At 37.1% G+C, this 24,751-nt stretch overlaps 1 protein-coding gene, 1 long non-coding RNA gene and 1 pseudogene across 5 annotated transcripts in view; 2 read left to right on the forward strand and 1 right to left on the reverse strand.

Annotated features, from left to right (window-relative positions):
• Positions 1-24,751, forward strand: part of LOC139808007 (uncharacterized) — a 324,746-nt gene that overhangs the window by 10,232 nt on the left and 289,763 nt on the right. The gene's annotated exons all lie outside the window — the stretch shown is intronic.
• Positions 4,807-6,063, forward strand: LOC139809053 (T-box protein 2-like; annotated as a pseudogene).
• Positions 12,197-24,751, reverse strand: part of Sli (slit guidance ligand) — a 311,298-nt gene continuing 298,743 nt past the window's right edge. For both annotated transcript variants that reach the window (XM_071769583.1, XM_071769582.1), the window contains exons 22-30: positions 24,518-24,681; positions 23,716-23,935; positions 21,896-22,205; positions 19,423-19,636; positions 18,794-19,255; positions 17,701-17,901; positions 17,157-17,306; positions 16,812-16,951; positions 12,197-16,346 (exon numbers count right to left, since the gene is read on the reverse strand). In XM_071769583.1, coding sequence (XP_071625684.1) covers positions 16,260-16,346; positions 16,812-16,951; positions 17,157-17,306; positions 17,701-17,901; positions 18,794-19,255; positions 19,423-19,636; positions 21,896-22,205; positions 23,716-23,935; positions 24,518-24,681 — 1,948 coding nt within the window. In that variant the 3' untranslated portion in view covers positions 12,197-16,259. The remainder of the gene's footprint in view (positions 16,347-16,811; positions 16,952-17,156; positions 17,307-17,700; positions 17,902-18,793; positions 19,256-19,422; positions 19,637-21,895; positions 22,206-23,715; positions 23,936-24,517; positions 24,682-24,751) is intronic.

Raw genomic sequence — 24,751 nt, forward strand, 5'->3', positions numbered from 1 at the left:
CTCGGGGATTCTTCGATGACGCTAAGTGTAGCCGCTTGAGAGTTTGATCCTCTTTCCTTTCTTGCATGGGTAAGAGCCAATTTGTTTCTACGACATGGCAACCCAAGTAATTACCGAATATCATAAGACATGATGTTTCATGTTCATCAATTATAAAATTAATCTAATTATCTCTTGATTAACTGGATGTTGTGTATCATTAGTATGGCATTTAAGCAATCTTTGGGATCACACAAATTAAGCCCCGCAAACAGTTCCTCCATTGTGGAGGGCGACATTAAAACATCGTTATCAGTCTGAAAATCGGACATTTGAGGCTCTAATTGATTTAGGAATTCCTGAGTCTGCATCTCGAAGCATTTTCCCTCGAAATATTTCTTTATATTCTCTATCTGTTTTGCATAAGATCTATTGGTTGTCAGTTCGGTTCGCAAACTGTTTTGGCCTGCATCCTCACACAAATAAAAAGTTTCAAAGCAATATATGAATATATTTAATAGTCTCTGATCAGAGTCCATTTCTTCGTGTCGGGTGATCGTATTATTTATTTGCTTCTTTGCTTGTTCTGGTTCATTATTCTCTGTATTTGAGAGATCGATCTCTCCGATTTTTTTCGAGAATATTTTTGCCATTTGCTCCGTAAGATCGGCAACGACCTCGCTTATGCCAACGCTGCTGTGCGTTGTATCGCATATGCCTTCAGTTACAGAAGATTCCTTTATATCCTCTATCTTGATTGAACATATTAGGAAGGTTATTTTTCAATGCAAATGCAAAAGCTAATTTACGAACAGCAGTTGCAGTCGGTGGAAATCCTGTACTCTCCATCTTCTGTATGTAAGTTATTAGTTGAAGATCATGATTGACGAGAGCAACCGGTCGACCTAGGGCTCCTTTATCCAAATTATTTTTGTTAATCCGTCTTTTTAAGGTTCGATAAGGTATACCATAATTTTTTGAAGCGTTCCAAATATTCATTTTTCGAGACCCATTTTTAGAGTGTATCTATTACAATTGCGCCATAATTTTGACACAAAGATTTTAATTTCTCTGATGCTGATTGGAGAGTATAGGTCTATAATACTCCCCGATCTATTAATGTATGTTACATGTTTTTTTATTATTTACATAAATTTTATTAAAACCAATTTTGTTTAAGTTTATCCGCTTTAGGTCTACTATTGGAAATTCCGTAGGTCTTGTTCGTATTTGTCCTAATGCATTTTCTAATTTCTTAATTGACATTTTATATTTCAAATAAAGAATTTAGTCGACCTGACTGGCCAAATTTATTAATTACAAAAACGATGTTTCGACCATTATTCCGTATCTTTGCATATTCACCGTATTTCTTAATGAAAAACATCAGCCAATTAAAATCGTGCCCATTTGAAAGACGGTGTCTGCTTACTACTGATTGGTTATTCTCGTGTTTTCTAATATCTAAACGAAGTTTATACGCGTATATTAATACGCGTTTTTAAGTGTCTCTTGGTTTGTTCTATAAAATAGGCATTGCAATCGTTGCAACTGATTTTATACACAATTTTAGTCTTCCTAATATTATCAAAAGCACATCGTTTCCTTTTTTTTATAATAAAATCGAGTTTTTTTAGAACAGTGTAAAGGACGTTGAAATGAATGCCTCACAAAATACAACAAATATTCTCGCTATGGCCCTTGACGTAAGGGATTTTAAAGTATTTGTTAATATCGTGGAAATTATTGGTAGCATTATTAGTATCGAATTTCATATTTCATCACGTCATATGGGGTGTGTGAAGTTGGCACCCTTACTTTAAAATTCGATAGTTCTGATTCGAGTTTCAGCTTCTTTTCGAAGAGTATAGGAGTATTTCTATGGTTATAAAAAGAGTTCCGGCGATTAACACTATGAAAAAGGTAATTAAAAAATGGGGTGCTAACTTTACACCCAACTTTAAAACCGAATAGTTTTGAATAGCTCATCTGAAGAATTTTGACGACTAGAGTTCCTGATAAAAGTAAAAAAATTTTAATTTTTTTTAAAAAACAAAAAAAAATGAAAGTCTGATTTTAAGCTAGAACCGTTTTAAGTAGCTTATTTGATTTCTTTTGAAAAGTTCTAGAGTTTTTGATAAGTAAAAAATTCCAAAACTTTTTAGAATTGTTTTAAAAAATCATCAAAACTTACGCAAATGACGTTTACGGCAGACCTTCGAAGTCGAATATCTTCTTAACTAATGACTGGATCGTTTTCAATCATAGAAATTCCTTTTAGAATTCTTAGAGTTCTACTAAAAAACGGAACTTTTATCAGAACGTCTAGAACTTTTAAAATAATTTTTATGCGGACTTAGTCGAATTTTACGCGTTGCATTCTCGAATATCGAAGTCGAATATCTTCTTAACTAGCCATTAAGAAGTTAATATATTATGTCTTGCTCAATATTTAGAAATTAAGTTAAAAGTACCAATACCCGGACATGTACCTATATCTAGACACCTTTATTATTTATGAGTATAACGCGAATTAAAATCAAAGATAAAAATATTTTTTTTTGTAGTTTGAAACTTTAGTTACGATATCCAAACGTTTATTTCTATAAATTTATATTTTTTAAAAGTATCCAGACAATAGATACGCGTCCAGGCATTGGTACATTTACCTACTCTTAAGTGTCCGGGTATTAGTACCTTTATACCTTAATTAGATTTGAAAATTAAATAATTTTTCTCCACATGAGCCGAAATAATTAATAAGATTCTTTTTTCTATTTTATGGAAAATAAAGATAATCTTTATATTTTACAAATTTAGATTTTGTATTAGACATAATGATTAAATGTCTAATACAAAATCTAAATTTGTTCGAATTTTTATTAGAGAATTCGATAATTTGTATAGACAATTAAAATTAAATCCATATAATTAATTGTATCTTTAAGCTTATCGGTTAAATGAGTTTTGATAAATGATAGCATTTATCTTGTGTTTTTACTAAATCTAGAATTTATTGGTACCTACAGTATATGATGATTAATAGTTCACAAAAGAGTACTTTTTAATGAAAAGTAGATTACACCGGATATACTGAATAGTCCGAGCTTGTGAAAATATCGTTTTGTTAATGATACCATGTAAATATAATTTTTAAAAAAGGCAAAAAAAAGGCGCCAAGTACACATTTATAATATATACATTAATGATACGCGAGATTCACTTACGTGTACAAGCTAAACGTCTATTGTTTTCTATTTTCTATACATTGAGTATAATTATGTTTTTTTTTTTATATTTAAAGGCGCACATTATGTCATCGGTTAAAGTTCGACCGAAACAGTCGTTTATTATAAGTTTTAATACGATATCGTAACACGCGATTTGGCGTGAAAACGTGAGTTTTCGTTACCGCAGAGAGAAAAAGAAAAAAATCTCGAGATTCCCCGTGTACGTGGATTTTTACGTAAATTTAACATTGTAATGATTTAACGCATTTTTATTTTTCGATATCCTCTTTCTATATTTGTAAAGAGTATACAGAAGAATGGTGCACGGAAAGAACGGTTTTGCTGAAGTATCAAAAAATTTAGCTAGATACAGATCTGAAAATAATTTTGTTGCATCATCAAAATAATTATGTAAAACAATCAAACTGATTACTAAAATATCAAAATTTTTACAGCATTATCATCATATTTCAGCGACCTACTATAATTATTTTAATGGTGCAACAAAATTATTTTCAAACAGAAAACCGTTCTTTCCGTATGTGTAGATTAAAAGCGTGCATTTTCATGATGCGTGAATAAGAAACTCTGCAAGTCTCTGGCTTTCGTTTGCGTTTCATAAAACCGAATTTTGTACCGTAGTATCTAAAAATTTAGCTAGATACAGATCTGAAAATAATTTTGTTGGTCTATCAAAATAATTATGTAGAACTTAAACTGATTGCTAAAATGTCAAATTTTTTTACAGAATCATTATATTTCAGCGACTTAATATAATTATTTTAATGGTGTAACAAAATTATTTTCAGATGTGTATATTTAGCTAAATTTTTAGATATTTTAGCAAAACCGTTCTTTTCGTGTACATTTTTTTATCAGGGTCTAAATATCGCTAATATATATCACTAATGTAAAATGTACATAAAAGAAGCCAGTTGTTGCCATTTGTACACACATTAATCTAATAATTTTTTCGTCTGAACGTTGTTGGAATATTAGAGAATCATTAGAGAATCTTAATATCTCGAGTTCGACTGATCGAGATTCAGCGGAAAGGCAAATATGTATAATATATGAGAAGCTTGAAGAAGTGCAGGATGTCTTTACTGAGATTACCCGGAAAAGGAACAGACAGTATCTGAACATTTTTAATCCTTTAGGAGCCTGTGTACATAATTATGTACTAAACAAAAAACAAAAAACTAAAAAAATTAAAAAAGAACTAAAAAACTTTTATCAGGGACGTCTTTTAAGACTATACCTTATAAATTATAACATTTTACTCCAACGGGATCGATGTGTGGCCCCTAAAGGGTTAAAGAAAGAGAAAGTTACGACAAATAGATTAACAACGCGTAATGAATTAATATTTATTTTAACTGGCTCAGTAGATTAGTGTGATTATGGCATTTAAAATTGTCATGTGAACGTTATTTGTTACCTTATATATTACCTTTTGTGAATCGCGGCAGAAAGGACAAAAGGTTTATGGACTCATGATTGTCTCATATGTTGGCGCCGAACGACCGACAACACATATAGTTCGCCTAGTTTCGGCGGATTGCACTGATCTCGTTTTGTGGTAGGTCACTGGTAGATGAGAACTGGCAGTCTCAGTTCCATTCTAAAACTGCACGTGATTTCGACGTTCGTTCTGACCATTTCCGTGTTTGCCTTATACCTTACACCGACGGTGTCGGAGAAGAAACGTCGATCATCGGAGATGTTTCTTCAGGATCCAAACAACGCACTGATGCTACTGGAACTAAATATGCAACTGTCATCGCCACTCGATCGCTCTACAACGCAAATTAGGTGAGAGGATGAACTCAAGCGAATGGGTCTGCTTAATCGAAACCTCTGGCAGCAATTCTACGAGAATAATACAGAAATGATAATTACTAAGAGCGGTCGGCGCATGTTCCCGTCCGTTCAAATAAACGTAAATGGTTTGGAGAAACGTGAGAATTATTATGTCCTCATGGAGATAGCACCGACCTCCGATCGCCGCCACAAGTACTGTGGATACCAGAACGGGGCCGAGAACAGCAATATGGGTGGCTGGAGTTTTGCAGGGCCGGCAGAGCCGCAACAGTCCTTCGGCTATAGGATTTATAAGCATCCCGAGAGTCTGGCAACGGGGAGCCACTGGATGGACAATCCGATTAGCTTCAATAAATTGAAGCTCACGAACAACATCAACGACCCCAATAATAACGTGGTATTAACATCGATGCACAAATACGTTCCTAGGATCTGGATAGTCCGTTGCTTTGATGCGAAGAACTACAACGAGCTCTACTCATTCAACCGCGTTGTTCGCTTTCAAGAAGACGGAATTTATCGCGGTGACGGCATACCAAAACGAGAACATCACGAAGTTGAAGATCAATAACAATCCATTCGCGAAGGGTTTTCGCGAGATGGGTCAGTCACGGTTCAAGCGAAAGCATCATTCGATCGATCATCAGGCTCAATCGGATTCCAGTTTCGACAAAAGGGTCTCATTGATCTACGACTCCGAATCGAATCAGCCGAACGACCCTCCCTTAAGGGTTCCAAGCCTATTAAAGCATGCGATCATCTTTTACTTTAGCCGGGGAGTCGAAGTTGGCCGGCCTTGCCACGTGGGAGAAGCGGACGCGAATCCCGCCACCGTTGCGAGTCGATCCCCGGCGCCGGGCGTGGTTAAAACGCAGTGTCCGTGCACTAATTTTTGAAGATTGCTGATGCAATCAGCGCCGAGTTTGGATTGAATCTTTTGAATCTGTATTTATTATATTCGACTTGTTCTTGGCCGTTATGTGATCTTGAGGAGGATTAGGTGCCATAACATTTAAAAAGAAGAAGAAGGAAGAAGAAGGCTGTTGGGGGCCACGGCTACTCGTGGCATGAGTCTCGTGCGTCAAGAGGCGTAATCGTTTCTATACCTAATAACTAGCGCCTACTCTCGAGGAGCCAGCTACGGAGTCACTAGGTGTCTCCGCACTAACCGAGTCATCAATCTCGCATCGTGCGTGCAGTGCTCGGACCATTTGAAAACCCTGGCGTGAAGATTCATTCTTAACTTCTTCATATTTACTGCGTGTTGTGGAGCAAACGGATTGACAGCCGACAGCTTCCCAGATAACCGTGCCCTTTTTTGGCTCCGTAACTCACTAGCGGTACTTGGGCCCGTATCACTACAGGCTCTTAGAGGCGCAGTCAGATCGCCATTGACGCCACTTGGTTACTGCAGAACGCGCTGGCCAGCCGACATCAGATCTTGCGACCGAGCCGTACTGAATTGGTACAGCCCTATTGCAGCGGTTCAGCGAGACCACTGGGAGGTGGGCGCATGACTTGACTGGGAGAGGCTATATATTCGCATCACCAGACCAGTAACTGACTCTGACTCCAGGCCCAAAGAGACTCGTGCAGAGAATCAATGGCTTAAGACAACTTGATTCCTTCGATACAAAACGACAGTGCTCGCACCACCGTAGTTTTCAGGCCACTTGAATCTTTGGATACTAACACGGATTCGCCACTTTTTTCGCGTTCCTTTCTGCCACGATTTACAAAAGGTAATAGTCTTGCCGCTGTTCGCAACGCGGACGGGAGCGAGGCATCCGTGGCCAGCGTGATAACCGGTAGTAGGTCCGAGAGAACGAGTACGTGTATACGCGATCGCGTACTTAACGTGGGTTCTGCGAGCGACCGGTCGGTCGGCCGCGGGTTTGGTACACGGCCAACAGTGCCTCCGATCTCGTAATCTAACTGATCGTTTCCAGTTTCGCCGGCGTTAACTTGCTTCTAGTATTAGGGCCACGCGAAGTAAAACCATCTCTGTTACTCAATATGTCGTTAACCCTTTAGGGGCCTGTGTACATAATTATTTTTTTGTTTTAATGTACATAATTATGTACATAAAAAAAAACAAAGGAAAAAACTAAAAAACTTATCAGGGACGTCTTTTAAGACTATCAATAAATTATAACATTTTACTCCAACGGGATCGATGTGTGGCTTTTGAAGGGTTAATTTAACTAAAACAATGTTAATTTAATTATTAATTTGACTAGTCAATGGAGTTAAAATAACATTTATTGTGTTAAAATAATAAATTTTGACACATGGTAATTAAAAAGAAAAAATGTTATTTAACTCAAGGTATTGGTTTACATTTTATCTTTTGATATTTAATAGCGTAGGGACAATTATAGAACTATACCATTTTTTATTTATATCGAGTATATAGACTAATGATTGTATGTATAAAATACTTTGTAATTAATTGTAATTGCAAGCCGTTTTATCAGACACTGTAAATCTAAGTGTGTTATTTCTGCACGCATATACGTTTAAAAATGACACATTGATTGAAGCTCGTTTACCATGTTTTGTTGCGTGTTAAATCAACATGTTTAATCATATTAATATGTTCAACCGTGTTAAATGGCTTTATTCAAAACGACAAGAAATGTGTAAGAAGAGTTTTAGTTAAAATGACACTTGGATTTGCAGTGAATTAGCCGTATAGAAAAAGAATTTTTCATTATTTCATAAAATTATACATTTATTTTTTAAATGAAAGAAAGTTACGCACGTTGCACGTAACTTTTTTCAACTTTTTAATACGCCATGAATGTCTGTACTCGATGCATTAAATTATGCGTTTTACTCGTTGATATTGTTTACGATAATTTTATCGTTGCATCTTTAATCGATTATACGCGTATATATCAATGCTGCGAGATTTATATCAATATTAGGCCCAAAGCACATAATATGGCGTAGCGATATACGACGGTCGTAGTTCTCGACCTGACAAATCAGGATACGCCAAAGCTTGTGCGTTACTTACGTCCACGACTACGACTGTCATATGTGCTTTGGCCCTTACTCGTATAATGAATTTCCTCCGTGAATATATTTCTGATTTAAAATCGATTTAAACATAACCGTGCCGTGCCCGTACTGTTTACGGACAGAAAGATTTAGACTCGTTTCACACGTAGGTATCCGGCACTGGACTACCGATGCCGGGTATCCGATCGATTTTGTTTGTTTTCACAAATCGGTTATCGGACAAACGTGTAAATGCTTCCATATTAATTCCATACATTTCGCGATCGGATACCCGGCGTCAGTAGTCCAGTGTCGGATACGTGTGAAACGGGGCTTAGTCGAATGTCATCCGTTGCATCTTCGAATATCTTCTTAACTGTTATAGTGGCCGGATTGCCACTAGTTAGTGGTAGAGTTGCAGACGTTTTGATGGGAGTTTTAAGAAGATATTCGACTTCGAAGGTCTGCCGTGAATGTTATTTGCGTTTTGATGATTTTTAAAAACAATTCTAAGATTTTGCAATTTTTTACTTATCAGGAACTCTAGAACTTTTTGAAAGGAATCAAATGAGCCACTTAGAACTATTCTGACTTTAAATCAAACTTTTCTATTTTTTTTTTTTTTTTAAATAACGTTGGGTGAAGTTAGCATTTCATTTTTAACTGCCTTTTTCAAAGTGTTAATCGCCGGAACTCTTTTTATAAACATAAAAATACTCTTCTTCGAAAAGAAGCTGGAACTCTAATCAGAACTAGAAAATTTTAAAGTAGGGGTGCGAATTTTACACACCCGGAATTATTGCTACGAAATTTCTTTCTACCTAATAGGGCGACAGTACGTTACAAACAGCTGATAGAACATTTAACATTAACTATAGAAATAGCTGATAGAACATTTAACACAAACTATAAACACTATAAAGCGCGTGCCATTTATTCTATAAACTGTTATATATTTTTAATAACATGTATCAAATTTAATCTTTACATTTATTTGACATCACGCATCAAGATAACTTGAATAAAATCAATCATAATAATCTGTCACTTATGAGTTGTTAAAACATGATTCTCGTGCTGACAATTACTCTCGCAGTACGAATTGAGCCAAGCAGGAGAACTAAAATTAGCATATAAAAACACATATATGTATATACGTGTGTATACGCAGAAATCACATATATACAAATATATGTGCATATCTATCATGCGTTATTATGTAATTTTTATAATGTTCACTTTTATTTGTTTGACCACATATTAAAAAAATGCAATCATATGTTTTAAAAAAATATGAGGTATTTTAGCTTATTATTATCTACGCCTCGTATCTCTAATATCACGGTTGCCTCTTGAATTACTCTGTATATCGTGTTAAAATAAAGGTTTATAGGTTTGTGCAATACGATACGCTGATGATTGTGCGATACATAAAGAAGTTATCGACATAGTGGTGTTGACAGAGTTGTCAGATTGCAATTTCGTAAGCGTGATTATGAAATTTATGCTTATTCCTTATTTGTCATACATATATTTATTTACACGTATTATTGCGCGTACGTATTAAAAACGTGTAAACTTTAAAAGCATATCGAGTAATGCTATTTTATCCTTACATACTTTATCTGTCTTCACAAAAAGCCTCGTAGTATTAATATGTGTAGAAAAAAAGTGGAAGTTTTTGTTAAGTATTTTTGTTGCCCGCCGACTCCGGAACTATATCAAAATACAAGTCGTTTTTGGCTAAAATTATATGGAATAAATATTTTCTCGTCAAGATATAAGGTTTCTTCAAAATTTGGCACATTTTTTTTCGGGACTTTGCATGTCCACCGTATATTTTATATCCCACGCGTGTAACCTAATGTCGAGTTAAGACCAGTATATACCATACTTTGGTAATGTTGAAAATAATATTACAGAAATCTGTAATTTTATCTTACGTTACAACAATTTATGTAATGTAATCAATCGGGAACATACGACAATATACAAATAAATATTGTGAAAAATTCTTCCTGGATTATTTTCACCCAGAATAAAGACGTCTTCAAAAAAGTCTTTTATTTAATGCTAAAAAAATTTATTCAAATGTTTGATTGTGTTAGCGGATTGTGAATGCATAGGAAACTAAATAACCAAACGCTAGAATTAATAAAAATACAACTAAGAGACCATTATGTAGTTATGTGAACTAAATTAACGATTGCAGCCGAGGATGCAAAGTTCGGACGTTTTATAACTTAACTTTTCCTGTTTCGATGATCATAAAAATAATTAGCTGTTTAGCTGAGGCACAGATTTGTTTTTGTTGATCGGATGTTTCTCCTGATTTTAGATGTTTGTGGAAGGCGTTATAAATACCGAGGCAAGAGGAAAATAAACGATCAACCTTATTTGATTAAACAAGATTAATTGATAATTAGCGTCAACAGATTTTTAACAATGTTTTATTTTTAATTAGAAATAATAGAATAAAAAAAGGGAAATTAATTACGGATATAATTAACTATAAGTAACTATAACGGACGCGTATTTCACGTTTAATTTTTATATGTTTAATTTCTACGTGGCGCTGTTAATTATAACATATTTATTGAACTTCACATACGTTTTTTTTTGTTTAATAGCGTTCATATATTTCGAGAATTTGTTACATTATATAAACATAGACATTTTGCTTTTACGCTAATAATCTAATTTAATATACCTACAGTATAGAGCTAGAGTATTTCTAGGCATGCAGTATTCCATTGTTATTTGGTAAAACGTGCTTGCGCAATAAACACATTTATACTCATTGCCTTGCGCGCTTTGTTAAACCTTAACATTCTCATTCGACACATCTTTCAGACAGCATATATCGTCCCTCTTATGCCAAAATTGTGAATGTGTTTATACTAGAATGTGTTTTTATGACTAAAGGAAGAGGAGGCGATCAAAAATAATTTTATAGTTAAATTTAAGTATAAAGTAAAAGCTGATATCTGCAAAAAAATTTCAAAAAATTTGATCTTCAGAATTATCTAAAAATGTAAATTTCCTAAATTTATTGAATCTCACATTTATGATATTGACATAAAGGGGACAATATCGTATTCACTGACGCTTACACTTTCTCGCTATCTCTTTCACACAATTCGTTTATTCTCGTCAGTTTACGCCTTTAGATGTATTATTGGAGACATCCTGAAATGACGTTATTTGTAAAAAAAAATTGTCAGACTTTCACTGCGTTATTGTATTATAGCGTAATCTCGGGATAAAGTAAAATTGCAATATTATTTGAAAATATTGCTGGTGACTTTCGAAATCTGCAGAGCCGATAAAATCAGATTTGAGATACGCGTGAATATAAAAAAAGGAAGCATAATTTTTAATATTTATAAAATTAGAATATGTTTAAAATATATTTTTATGTTGTTAATACATATAATCAAAATACGCGTAAAATAAATTATAATTTTGGCATTATACTACATTTTCAAAAATACTTTTTATATATAATCGTCCTGCAAATTTATATCGTGCATTTTGTTTACCTAATATTAATTAAATCTTTCGTTGTTGATATTTAGGTAGAATAACTGTTCCCTTTTATGAACTAGTTCTTGTGGGTGGAATGTTGCCAATCTCTCTCTCTATTCACATAAGTTCCCTAAGTAAAGACACTGGAACTAAACGGGTTTAACAAAAAATAGATTTATATATATATAAAAATCTATTTTTTTATATATGTATATATAAATGTATATAAAAAATCTCTGAATTAAAATTTATTTTAAAATAAATATATATTATGAAGAAAACGTAGGGCTATACTTATACGATCCGAATTATCACACCGTTATCCATCGCTATTTAAATGTAACAGTCTCGATATCATTATATATTAATATTTTTCTATCTGCGCTTATCGCATTAAATGTGTGAAAGCAGATGCACGTTTAGCACAGTACATAAATGTGTACTGAAAATTTAATTCGCGTTATCTAATCTGATATACATAGTAATTTTACAAATTGTCAGGAATAAATGATGTAATTTTACGTCAATAAATATTATATGTACTATTAGCACTATATTCGCAGATATATTCAGTCTCGAAACAGAGCTTAATAACATTCTTCTTCTACTTGATTCTTGTCTACCATTACTTTCCGTTTGATCACGCACGCGACATGATTAAATTCTCGCAGTGGCTCTACAGACGACAAAATAGTTTTCTCGATTCTTGCACCGATTATCACAAGATGTCAAAAGACAAAGAATCTATGACGCGTTTCCTTTGTAGTCGTAAACGTTACGTGACAATTGTCTTTATTTTATACGAACAATGCGAATGCTGAAATGCGAATGACAAAAGAAGTAAAATTCAGAAAGAAATTGCAACTGAACCGAAGAAACGCTTCTCAAGAGATTTAATGTAAACTTAAATGAAAGATTTCTTTGCTAATGTCTAACAAAATCGAAGCATGTGTGTTCCTCGAAGCGTGTAATTCGATAACTCGAGATAAATGTGTTCGCGTTACGTTCTGCGAGAGAATAAAAGCCAAATGGTATGCGTTTCGGTCGCATGCGCCGGCCCATTGATCACAAAATATGTTAAACATTCAAATAAATATACAAATACAAGTTATAGGAATTCCGGACGGCACGAAAATATATTACGATGTTACAGGCGCATTCCCTTTTATTATTGTCCAATATAGATGCACAATGCGTGATAGATGTCATATACTTCTCTGCATTATAATTTTATGTGACATTAACATGTTACGCGTACGGACTCGTCATAAATAATATAAAATCATGATAACGGTTTTGCATTTGAATATTATTTCCCAGCTGATAAATAACATTGTTTGTGTATATAAATAAAGAAACGCATTTATACACAATCTGCATTCAGAATAAAATATACTCGTGTAATTTTCTCAATTCATGATAAGTCATGTAATTAGTCATGTTTTTGTAATCTCTGCACTTTAATGGTAAATGCGGGGCGTGCGTCAAAGGCAATTTAAATGATTAAATCATGTACTGCAATGGATTATCGATATATATATACGACGAATGAACGTATGCTGGCTTGCGTATGTTTATTTGTATTTCGTTGGACCAAATGTACAGAGTCGTAATACAAAATCTGTTTTCCGACAAGCGCTAGCTTGGAGTGTTCCGCAGACATTCGTTCGAATGGAATTGATAAAATATCGACAATCAAGTTGTTTATAAACATAAAAAAATGGCATAGGGAACTTATGTGACTATTAATACTAGTAAATCATATTTTATATTACATCGTACTTATACGATCATGGTACACCTACTTTTCCGTTTACGGTAAAGAACAAAACGTGAAGACAAATAACGATCCTCGGCCCTGGCTATCAATAGATGGATACCGTGCGCATATGAATGTTTACGATTTAAATATTTTTCACTATTTGTCCATACTTTTGCTGTGAACCGAAATAAAAATACCTTCCGTGTCAAACTAACATAAGTAAAACCAACTGTGAAGCTAGGTAAAAGAAATATGTCGAAAATCCTGTATTTCCGTGGACAGATATCAATAGATATCCACTAAAATAGATATCCTTCACCATCACACTTTCTCGGCTAAAAATTGATTAGTAGCGTGACAATCGTCAAACGCGTGGCAGTCATGTGATGGCAGTGAATTTCGAGACGAAACTCTATACGATAAGAGATACACTTCAATCGTGTGGCCGTTGAACGTTTAGTGGCCAGAAGCTATGTCTACGTAGATCCTATGATTGGTACTTTCTCGCGAGGCGCACGCTAGGCGGCAAGATCGCGTTGAAATCGTGAAGGACGATAGCGAAGCACGTCGAGAGATATTCGTTCGTCTTCTAAGTGAAGGGTATACGTTTAAAGAAATAGTTTAACATATAAGTGTCAGTGAAACAAGGAAACTGAATAAATACATATAAATACTGGCAGTGGAAGATGCGATGCAGTTATCCAGGGGAGTAAAATAGATACGCATAAATAGATGTAGGGTAGGTACGTGGTACGCCATACATTAATAGGGGGGCTTAAGTAGTACGAACGAATTACGCTCCTCGATTAAACTAATAGCAAATTAGCTTAGATATATAAATAATGCGCTTATACAAAAATAATTACGCGGTTTTGTATCGGCGAACTCCTTGTTTTCGGATTACCGATGACTTCATCGATCTATATAGTTACATCCGTTTCACGATCGGCTGGCCGAGCGTTAATACGCGCCTTGCTCCGTTTCTTCATAATTCGTTTTCCTACTATCGTCCGCTGCATCGATCCGGACACTCGCACGCGAGTCTTTCGTCGTTCCGTGCAGCTTGCAGGCTACATCTTGCACCTCGAAACGTAATATTAGGCCGTAAAGTGAAAATTTTCCGAAGCGCGCTTTCTCCGAAACTCGCGACGCAGTCCATCCCGACAATCTCGATCGTGCGGTGTGATTTCTTGACTTTTTCAAAAATGAAGCTACATTCCCACTGCTGCTGTCGGCGAGGTGAGGTAAGAAGACGTTGACGGCTTACTTTCAATTAAGTTTCTTCTATGCTTAAAATATTTTTTTTTACATTTAGTTAGACACTTACCTGTGTGACCTATTCACATAATTGTGACTATATGTCGACTCATTTACGGCATAATTGCTTGTCCCCTCTGATTATCGTGTTCATTACGATTTACAAGTGGCCTAATATCCATACTAGCTAAAGATTGTGCAGTTAAAGTGATAGCTGGAGCGCTAAATTGGCAGCACTGCAACTAAACTGATGAAAAAGGCAAGAAACACACCGCCATTCTTTTCTGTTTGCCTCCGTTTCGTTCAGGTTTATTGGCTACAACGATGTTGCTCGCGCGCGTGTATTGTAACCAAGCGAAGTGTATCGAAACCAAACAATCTGCAGCGGAAAAGTATTGCAGCCATTCGCGCTATACTCACAAACATATATCTCTCTCTCTCTCGCTCTCTCTTTCTCTCTCACTATTTTTCACGTATTTGTAGATCTCCTCTTGCAAAAATTCAAAGACCATTGCTCAGTGGGTAGAAATAGCTATGCGACCGAAGATTCGCATTTAGTGTAAAAATTCGCTGAGGGAAAGATAGACCTAACGTGAATTTAGGCTTCGCGGTCAATCACTTACAAACCTCGAGAAATTACGATTGTTATTAATCTCTATTGTCAACGTAATAGCTTCGTATAAATATGTACAAACAACTTTCTAGCAATAAATTTAATTTAGAACGGATAAAAACTATCCGACAGACGTTAAATTTATAACTAACACGATAGGGTGTCGTTTTATGAAAAATTTCAAGTAAAACGTTAATTGCAATATTTTCCACAAATCCCTTTATTGTAATAAGGAACGGGTAATACGTCTCCGAATGATAATTTTCGAAAGATAGGCAATGAACTACATCGAGATGCTAGGCGTCGAAGCCTCGACGGAGATTACAGCCATCACCGGCGGAAACGTATTAAACAAAAAGCAACGCGTATATATCCTATAAGAAGATTACGGAAGCCTGTTTGCACGCTGCCGCGAATCCTCCATTACCAGTTAGGTCCATTCCGCGCTAAATCAACGGCGTAATCGTACGCACTCGTGCATAATGTTACGAACACGCAAGCGCCCGCGTGCGCGGTCCGCGATCGCAAATATACGGACACATTGTCCGCGCGCGCTCGCGCCCATCTTTCTTCCGCCCGGCGTTCTCGTCGTTATATACCTATATCGGGTCATTATATATACGAATAATACCTAGTATACGTTTAACTGCTTCGATATCGATAGTCCGTAGCTATATATTACGTACAATATATTCTTGCTTCTTTCTTTCTCGCTCTCTTTCTCTCTCTTTCGCGCGCGCTCTCTCTTTCTCTCTTTTCTCGCTTTTTAATAATACATATCACACTGAGCCGGCTATGTGTGTGTCCATCTAGTTTTGGCCTGCACTTCCTCACGCACTTTCTCGTCCACGTGCGTCTCGCAAAGGTGGTCTCGCATAGGGATGCCGAGGGCACGTCGTAGCGCCTCGCCCTCGCCGCCCCGTTGCCGTTCCCTTCGTCATCTTCGAGGGCACGTGGAAGTACGCGCGGGGGTGCTGCTTCGGATCCGGGGGTTTCTTCTCGGTCTCGTTTTACGTCTCGACGCGCGCCAACGAGACTCGGGCCGCGATGCGTCGACTGGCTAGTAACATTTGCGAGTACACGTGCACTTACGCACCAGGTCAACGTCCTTGGTGTACCGCATGCCGTCCGCGCAAATTAATCGGACCTGAAATTAATACACAATTGTTTATAATGACCCTATATATACGATCGTTATCGGTAAATAACGACGGGGGAGTCGCCGGTCGGGAGCTTAATGAACATAATTGCGGTAATTGACGTGGTGTTGCTTCGAGCGATTCATGAGTGATCGATTATTTTGGAGGATGAAATAGTTCATCTTGCTTCGTGCGATCGTCGTGACTGACACGGAATTTAACGCCAATTAACAAGAACAAGAGCGATGCAGGCTTCGATATTCATCCCTGTGCGCTGTCAACCGGGAAAATAGGAGTAGAAACTCCCATAACATGTAAATGTTGATACGACATTAGATACGACTCCGAAATTTGTCATTACGCGGGGGAATATTCCCAGACAATTGAAAATTGTACAATAGAATCAACCGCATTGTTCCGCAGAAAACCAGATCATTCGCGAGTCCTAATCGATATACAAATATCTGGTGTACCTTGCGCCGTTTAGTCTTCCGCGGTAAACAGCAGGAATTGCCGCAACTTCCCCAACATTTAGCAAGCTTCACGGGTCGTCGACTCCGACATCCATTCTCGCTGTAGTACTCCCTGGTATGCTCCTTGCGACATGTCGGTGCTGCGATATTGGTGTTAATTATTTTATCGAGAGCGATCGAGCAAAAGCGCAAGATATTGTAAATTAAATATTATACATATGTCGCAACATTGATAATAAAAAAATGTCTTGAGAAGAGACTGCAATATTTTGTATTATTTTACAATAAATATATATAGCATATATCTCTATATATGAGCATATAATATTCAAAAAGAATTTATACCTTTCTCGCAGTATCGTCCTTGCCAGCCAGTTTGACAACGGCAAGAATAGCCGTTGCCATACGGCGACGGTATGCATTGAGATCCTTTTTTGCATTCATGTCCGATACACGCATGCGAAGGCACCAATCCAGATACCGACATGATGACGTCTATAATTAATACATATTATTTTTTATCAAGAATATATTATATGAACATTTTGGATTAATTTAGAACGAAATAATTTCTTCTAACTTTCTAATCCAATTTAATGTGCAAATATTCCTCTATTATGCAATATAATATAATACATACAATATATAATTTAATGTATTTTACTTCATAAACGCGAGTCATTATATTGTTTAGTCATTCGTGTTAATTAACAATTAATTGCAATTAATTGTTCAATAGACAAAACTTTCTTAAAAATCCGTTTCAATGTATTATTTGTAAACGGTTTTGAATATTTTTAATTTTAGAAATTCCAACTCAAAAGTGAGCAATTCTTAACTTAATAAGTTAAAGTTAGCATTGCATAAAGCAGCAATTATAGACATATACCAGAATGTTCGCGAGGTATGTGCTCTTGCGGCATGGACTCCTCGTTACTGCCACTATTGTTAATTCCCTCAGCCTCAACAATATCTCTCGCTTCGTCGGCCTCCTCCTCGCTAGTAGCACATCCGGGAGTAACGCGATGCATCTTTGCGGCGTTGCTGAAGTCTACCAACTTATGATTGATCCACATCTCGGAGATGCAGCCTGAGATAAAGCAAGTAAACTTTTAATGGATCTGGCGAGGAAGAAACTTTTGCTCTATCCTATATAAAGAGTGGCGGCATGGGAATGTGTACCGAACGTTACGATGCAATTGAGTAAGGGCGTAAGCGAGCATGCATTCGCGCCTGCATAAATTCTCATAAGAGGCTCCTTTACGCGCAACTTCAGTGATTGACGTCGGTGATATACTTTCACTGTTGAAATAGCTTTCCTTATCTTACAATACAAAAAGCCCGGATACAAATTATGCTGCATAATGCAGGCCGATCACGAATTTTCGTGTGTCGCGAAACTTTTCAAATCTAGTTTCTCTCGGTCGCATATATACCATGCTACATATTATTTCGTACACTACATGCAAACGTAGTAAATCAGTATTGCGCCGGGGGACATCAAAAATGTAACCGAATATTAAATGAGGTCTCCGCAAGTTGCAAATTTGCGGCTGATATTCCGAGTTTGCGACAACTATCGTTTCCCAGAGGAACCGCAGAGTATCGGTGTTGGAACTAGCGGCGGTGGAGAGCACAAATCATCCGTGAAATCTTTGAAATTTCCAACCGAACGGTTTCATTATAACATTATTATGACAGCTTTTGTAATTAGCTAAACGTAATTTAAAGTTGATAATTATATGACCAAAGTTATTATTTAACCAATTTAAATGAAGAAACGAATATTCAATTTGCTTTTTTATGTCGCGATATGACAAGAATACATTTCTATAAAGTACAGTTTCTTTGCAATTTTATTAAAACTGTTCCACTTTTTCATAATTGCGATACTTCGTCGATGACTTATTAAAGCTATAAAGATAATACAAGAATGTCAATTAGTCTTAACGATATTTCACAGTGTCGCGAGAGAAACTTACCTTGGAAGCTCGTAATATTTCTAAGGTGAAACTCGGTAAATGCGACTTTAGCAACTTCCGGCGTTACGCCACCGACAAACATCGGCGTGACAAGCTTGAGATACTCTTTCGGACCCTCGTTGATGATGCTTCTGGCGGGACCCCGGTCGACCCTCAATGTAAAATTTTTCTTGATCGCCAGAAGCTCCGCCATGTGAGGCTTGCCGTCGGCCACCATCTCGTAGCTGTACATCGTTGAGGTAGGATAATTACCCACGTCATACGAAACCCTGACCCGCCCATTAAAGAGCTCGACGGCGATGTGCCCATCGCTTTGCCCGTCATAGAGAAGAACCCCGTTTTCCTGCGTGGTCGTGAATATGATGGTCACGTTCGCCTCAGGCCTCGTGCGTAGCGGTTCTAGCTCGACCAGCGAGCTATTGTCCACGAAGCTCAGACTCGTCAGGTACTCGCATCGTTTTCCTGAAGTGATAAGTATAGTCGCGCCGTGTTAAATTAGCTTATCCTTGAACGTCACACACGACAAAAGGTAATTCTCAAACTTCAAAATAAAATTTTGAGATGTCTCTGAATATAATTACTATAAAGATTAACGGAAGACAATGACTTTCAAGTTCTTTTTTACTTACCGGTATAGCCGGGATGGCACTGGCAAAGATAGTCCGCAGCGGAGGCGGGAGCGGGCTGGAAGCAGGCACCGTGCTGACAGTCGTGGTGGGCACACGGACTTGTCTGTGGATACAGCATGGCTGTCGAGGGTGCAGCCTCGCAGTATCTCCCTGTATACTCCGCCGCGCACTTACACTCATAATTATTTATGCCGTCAATGCAAGTAGCACCGTTCTGCGAAATAAACGAATTACAATTCGCAAAAGTGTTTACCAATCAAAATTTTAGATCAGGAGTGAAAAAAGCAGTGTTACAATAAAGAAAAACAATAAAGAAGCCTTTGGCATATATTTACGTTTTTAACAGTAAATCCTTATTAAGAAATCTTTGAAATCTTTTTTAATATAAAATATCAGCGTATTATAACGAGCAAATTATAAAATGTTTTTAATTATGTTTTATCATTAAATCTTAATTATGATTAAAATCCAAGAAATTTCCAAAAATTGTTGTATGGAAAATAAGACGTTACGAAAGTGAAGTTAAACTGAATAATTTTGATGTCAATTCATTTCAAATATAGCCGTCTAATTAATGTCAGCCAGTAAGTTTACGGATAAGATAGGAACGCGCGCAAACTGTGGATGCAACTAACTACTAGCAGAGGGTTACAAATCATCGGGCGGTCCGCCAGTTTCACATGCCTGGTCTAGAGTCTCAAACTAAAGGCTATGTATTCTCGGGCTTAAGTCACATATGTGCAATAATATATCCCCCCCTGCGAGTTACACGTGCTAATCTTATCAATGGTTAGTCCAGAATTCTGCTTGTATACCAATGAAAGAGCAATTCAGAATGTTTAACGTTATTACGCAATATAACGATTTAAATGTGTTAATCATAATTATTATCTATAATTAAAATATTCAAAAATATAGTAAGTCTTTCAAATAAATTAACGTATGAAATGCATCGCAAAATAATCAGTATTAAGTTGTTTTAACTACGTAGAAAATATGCTCAGTATATGGAAATGGAAAATTCATAGGAAGACAGCTTCTGTATAGGTCAATTCCGCGCCATTCATGAAAGCTTAGAAAGCTTGGAACGTGATATACTATCGTGGCTTTAGAACCAGCCACCACAAAGCCGAAAACTCCACACGAGCTTTCTGTATTCCACGCAAACACTCAAATGAAATTTGGCCGGCGTTATAATACTACGAAGAAGAATCTTCGCGTAAAATTTCGTACGCCAACTTTGCTTCTGGGTCGTAGCTCTTCGCGACTGTAAAGTTTCCTCCTCTCGGTAGATCATATCTGCCTGAGTTGGGATTCTATTTAAGAGTCGATAGTCAAATAAAAGTTTAGCTCTCATGCAAGTCAAGTTACGTCGCTGAGTTTGAGTTTTCATGTTGATACTGCACCGAATTAAATCGATACTACGTTAAGTGATTCAACCGAGAAATATAATACTTCCTGAAATGAAATGTAAAGAGACATATAATATATATACATATATATCCGCGTGTTGAACCCGATGAGCGTAATGCATACGCAATTCAAAAGTAAGAATTTGAAAATACGTTATCAAAATCAGGACATTCCAAAGCGAAACGTGCTATTATTACAACTGCTACGAATGTAAAGAGGAACTGTTAATGCAGTGGCCAGAAATTAATTGCGATTGTCGCAACCTCGAGCGATACGAGAAAATAAATTTCTATGATATGATGTAAATGAAACAGATATCATCGACCTCGTGTAGATAGGTGCGCCCGTGCACGCGACTTCTACAGTCACTGCGTAATTACTTATTTTAATGAATTTTACACTCAACAACAGTGCCGTAGATGTTGCATATTTAAATGTTAGTGCATAGAAAGCGTATTATGAAAATCCTTATCGCGATACCTACAGAATTCATTATTATAAAATCTGAAGATATTTAATTAATATTGCTCACGACAAATAGAGAAAAACAAGGTATAGAAATATTGCTAAAAAATAGAATTGCTCAAATTATTTTGTAACAATTGTTAAAATATTAGTAGAAATAATATAATATCGGCTAATACAAGATTTACTTCGCCGACTTCCGTCACGCGCATTAAAGCTTTTGATTTCTAACTTTATCCGTTAATGGACGAAATTACATACGTCGAAATTATTTGTTGCACATAGTAAGATATAGAATCTATAACATTAATATATTATTGCGACAAAGGCTGCAGTCCACTTGACGCTACAAATGCTTTGAAGCGTTCTTCTTCTCCTTCTTTTTTCATTGAAAGAAAGGAGAAGAGAAATGCTTCGAAGTATTTTTACCGTCAAGTGGACCACAGCCAAAGCGTGTATTATTGGAGATATCTACTGTACAGGAACACCATGTCTGGTGCAACAATTGATTTCGCTCGGAAGAAACAAAAATACGTGGCGATCGACGTGCCCGCGATCGATAAAATGCAGTTACCGAAAGACGTCACGCACGTACCTGGCACATATGATCGACACAGTCATCCAAGTTTGTGGAACAATTGAGGCCGGTGAAGCCGATTGGGCATTCGCAGCTGTAGTGGGTCTTGTGGTCGACGCATCGGCCTCCGTTCTCGCAGGGGTCGTGACCCTTTGTGCAAAAGGGTATCTTCTCCTCGCAGTATTCTCCCATGAATCCTGGGGTGCAGTCGCATCGATAGGCTTGTACGAGGTCGACGCAGGTTGCGTTGTTAGCGCACCTGTTGTTGGCACAGTCGTCGACGTTGCTCTCACATCGAAGTCCCTTGTACCCGGGGGCGCAGTCGCAACTGTCACACACCGACTGAACGTCAATCGAGACATTGAGCCCGACATGCGATCGCGATAGATTCGCCAAATTACTGCGGGCAATAAACCGCCGATACTGCTTTTCTTCGTTTTTTTTTCGCGTGTTTAGCACGTTAAGTTTGACAATTAAATGCTTCTACATGGAACGGTAGAAAAAGAATTTCATAGAGCTTGGATGAGTACTGGTCTCCAGAAAAGCAGTTATTAATTGCACATGCAATTCTATTATTTGCTTTAAACTAGATTAAACTTATGATTCAAATTATTTGAACTTATAAATTGGAATAATTTGTAAACAATTATTACATTATTAAAATAGCTACTTATTATTATTATTATTAATTTTAAAGTACATTTTATCATTGTCCCTCTAATATACAAGCAATAAAGACAAAGATAAATAGGATTTATCAATTCATTGTTAGAAATCTGTCTTAGGCAAGTGTGCTTGTATCGATCTGATGTACACATGCTTGGCGCATATAATAACCAGCGCGTAGGTTCAGCTCTTCGATTTTTCGATAATCGCAACAGCCTCTCTGTTATGAGCAGGTTATTGACAGCGCCGTCGGCAGTTTATAGCTTGCAGTCGTCACTCCTCGGGGCTCACGTGCAGAGGGTCCCGTTTATTACGCGTGTTGAGAGCTAGAATTTGACGAACGCTCCGATCGTATTCCATTTCGGGCGTCATTTTAAGCAGTTCGGCGCGTCGAAATTGTCAAAATAACATAGACGTAACTCAGAGAGACGATTCTTTTTATTAAGTCTCTGTAATTTATTGTCAAATTCAAGCTTCGAGATGCAACGTTCTATTCGTCTATATACAAGCATCCTCCATCGTGCATATTCCATTTACGTCTACTTTGATGTCCAAATGAAAACGTTTCAAAAAACTACTTGGCACACGCGAAATAATTTTCGTAACGTGCAGGTTCTACTAATGTAATACCTACGATACCGGTAAATAACAGTATCGATGCTTTCCAATGATGTAATTAAATAATTATACCAATTTATATATTTTTATCATTCGGTGATAACGTTAAGACTTTTGTCTTTAATGAATCCGAGATTATTGTCTTAAGAATATAAGTTTTCATATAGCTTTATACACGAAAGACTGTCTTGTGCGTCACGATTTAGCGCACTATTATTATTTACTAAAGTCACGACTTCTTAAGACATTAATCAAACCAACGCAATTGAAAATTCAATTAAAAAATTAATAGGCTCGTTAAAATTATGTCTTTGGTCGCGCATTCGTAAATGTATGCTACGTTATTTCGTAAGGAAATTCGCGAAAATTTAGACAAGAGACTGACATAAGAAAGAAAGATGAAAAAAAGGTGAAGAAATCGAAAAAAGTTTTTTCTAAGATACGGTACGGTACAATGCTGTCGCAAACGTTCTACGGGTTCCACTGAACGAGCAACTCTAAAGTCAGCCCGACGAGCCACTACTCTGATCAAGACCGTCGCGTTCAGCAAGTACCTGAATCTTCCTTCCTCCAGTACTTTGCAAGTTCCGGAGTTCCTGCAAGGATTTCCATAGCACGCGTCAATTTTATGCTGACACCGGTCCCCGTGATATCCTGGCGCGCACTTGCAACGGAACTGCCGGTCCGGAAGCGCCTCGCAAAATCCTCCGTTTTCGCATGGCGAGGTGTAACACAGGTCGCACTTGGCCAAGACTTCGGCTGGCTGCTGCTTGGCTGCGCGGAAGAAAGGTCTACGATTAATGAGCAATTTTAGTACCCTACCGTGATGCTGGGCCAAAAAACCACGAACTAAACAGACTGCGTCGCGCTGTACTACGAAAAATCAAAAACACCGTCACGTGCGACAACCAGTATGCGATTGCGGATCAGCAATGGCCAAGCAACCGGAGGAATTCTTTCTGTTATTTCTTACAAGAGACTATGGACTGCGTACCAAACGTCGTTAAAAAAAAAAAAAGTATTATACTTTTTATGTCTAATGGAAAATCGATATTCAATGACCCGTTTTACAGCAAAGTCGTTACCAAGCAGGATAATGATCCGCGTTCCCGATTCCAATGTTAAATATTCCATTGAGCGATACTAATACTGAATGTTAATGAATATCTAAGTGAGAGTCAGAATTGAAGTCAGAATTGCGAATATACCGTAAATGATCGCACGGTTCTATGTTACTGTATCGACAAACGATTATTGCCGCACGACTCGCGGATAACAATTTAATTTACTTAACGGCAGGCGGAGTCTCTTGGCCATTCTGCCCGCAATCGAGATGTACACTTATGAGATATTTACTTTTGCATTGAAAGGCACTAGCCGGTGTCGTCAAAAGCAATTTGTCTCTCATCGCAGGAGGCTCCATGCACCTGGCTATGCCAGGCTCCACATAATCTTTCTTCACCCACTCAGCCAACCACCGCATGCTGCAATCGCAGTAAAGCGGGTTGGACCCCAGGGCACTGTAAACATCGGTGATCGATAAATGGCTGGTATCGAAAATCGAGTGCGTGTGGTTTACGAACGGTGTGG

The sequence above is a fragment of the Temnothorax longispinosus genome, chromosome 2 (assembly GCF_030848805.1).
Source record: "Temnothorax longispinosus isolate EJ_2023e chromosome 2, Tlon_JGU_v1, whole genome shotgun sequence".
In the NCBI taxonomy this organism is placed as follows: Eukaryota; Metazoa; Arthropoda; class Insecta; order Hymenoptera; family Formicidae; genus Temnothorax; species Temnothorax longispinosus.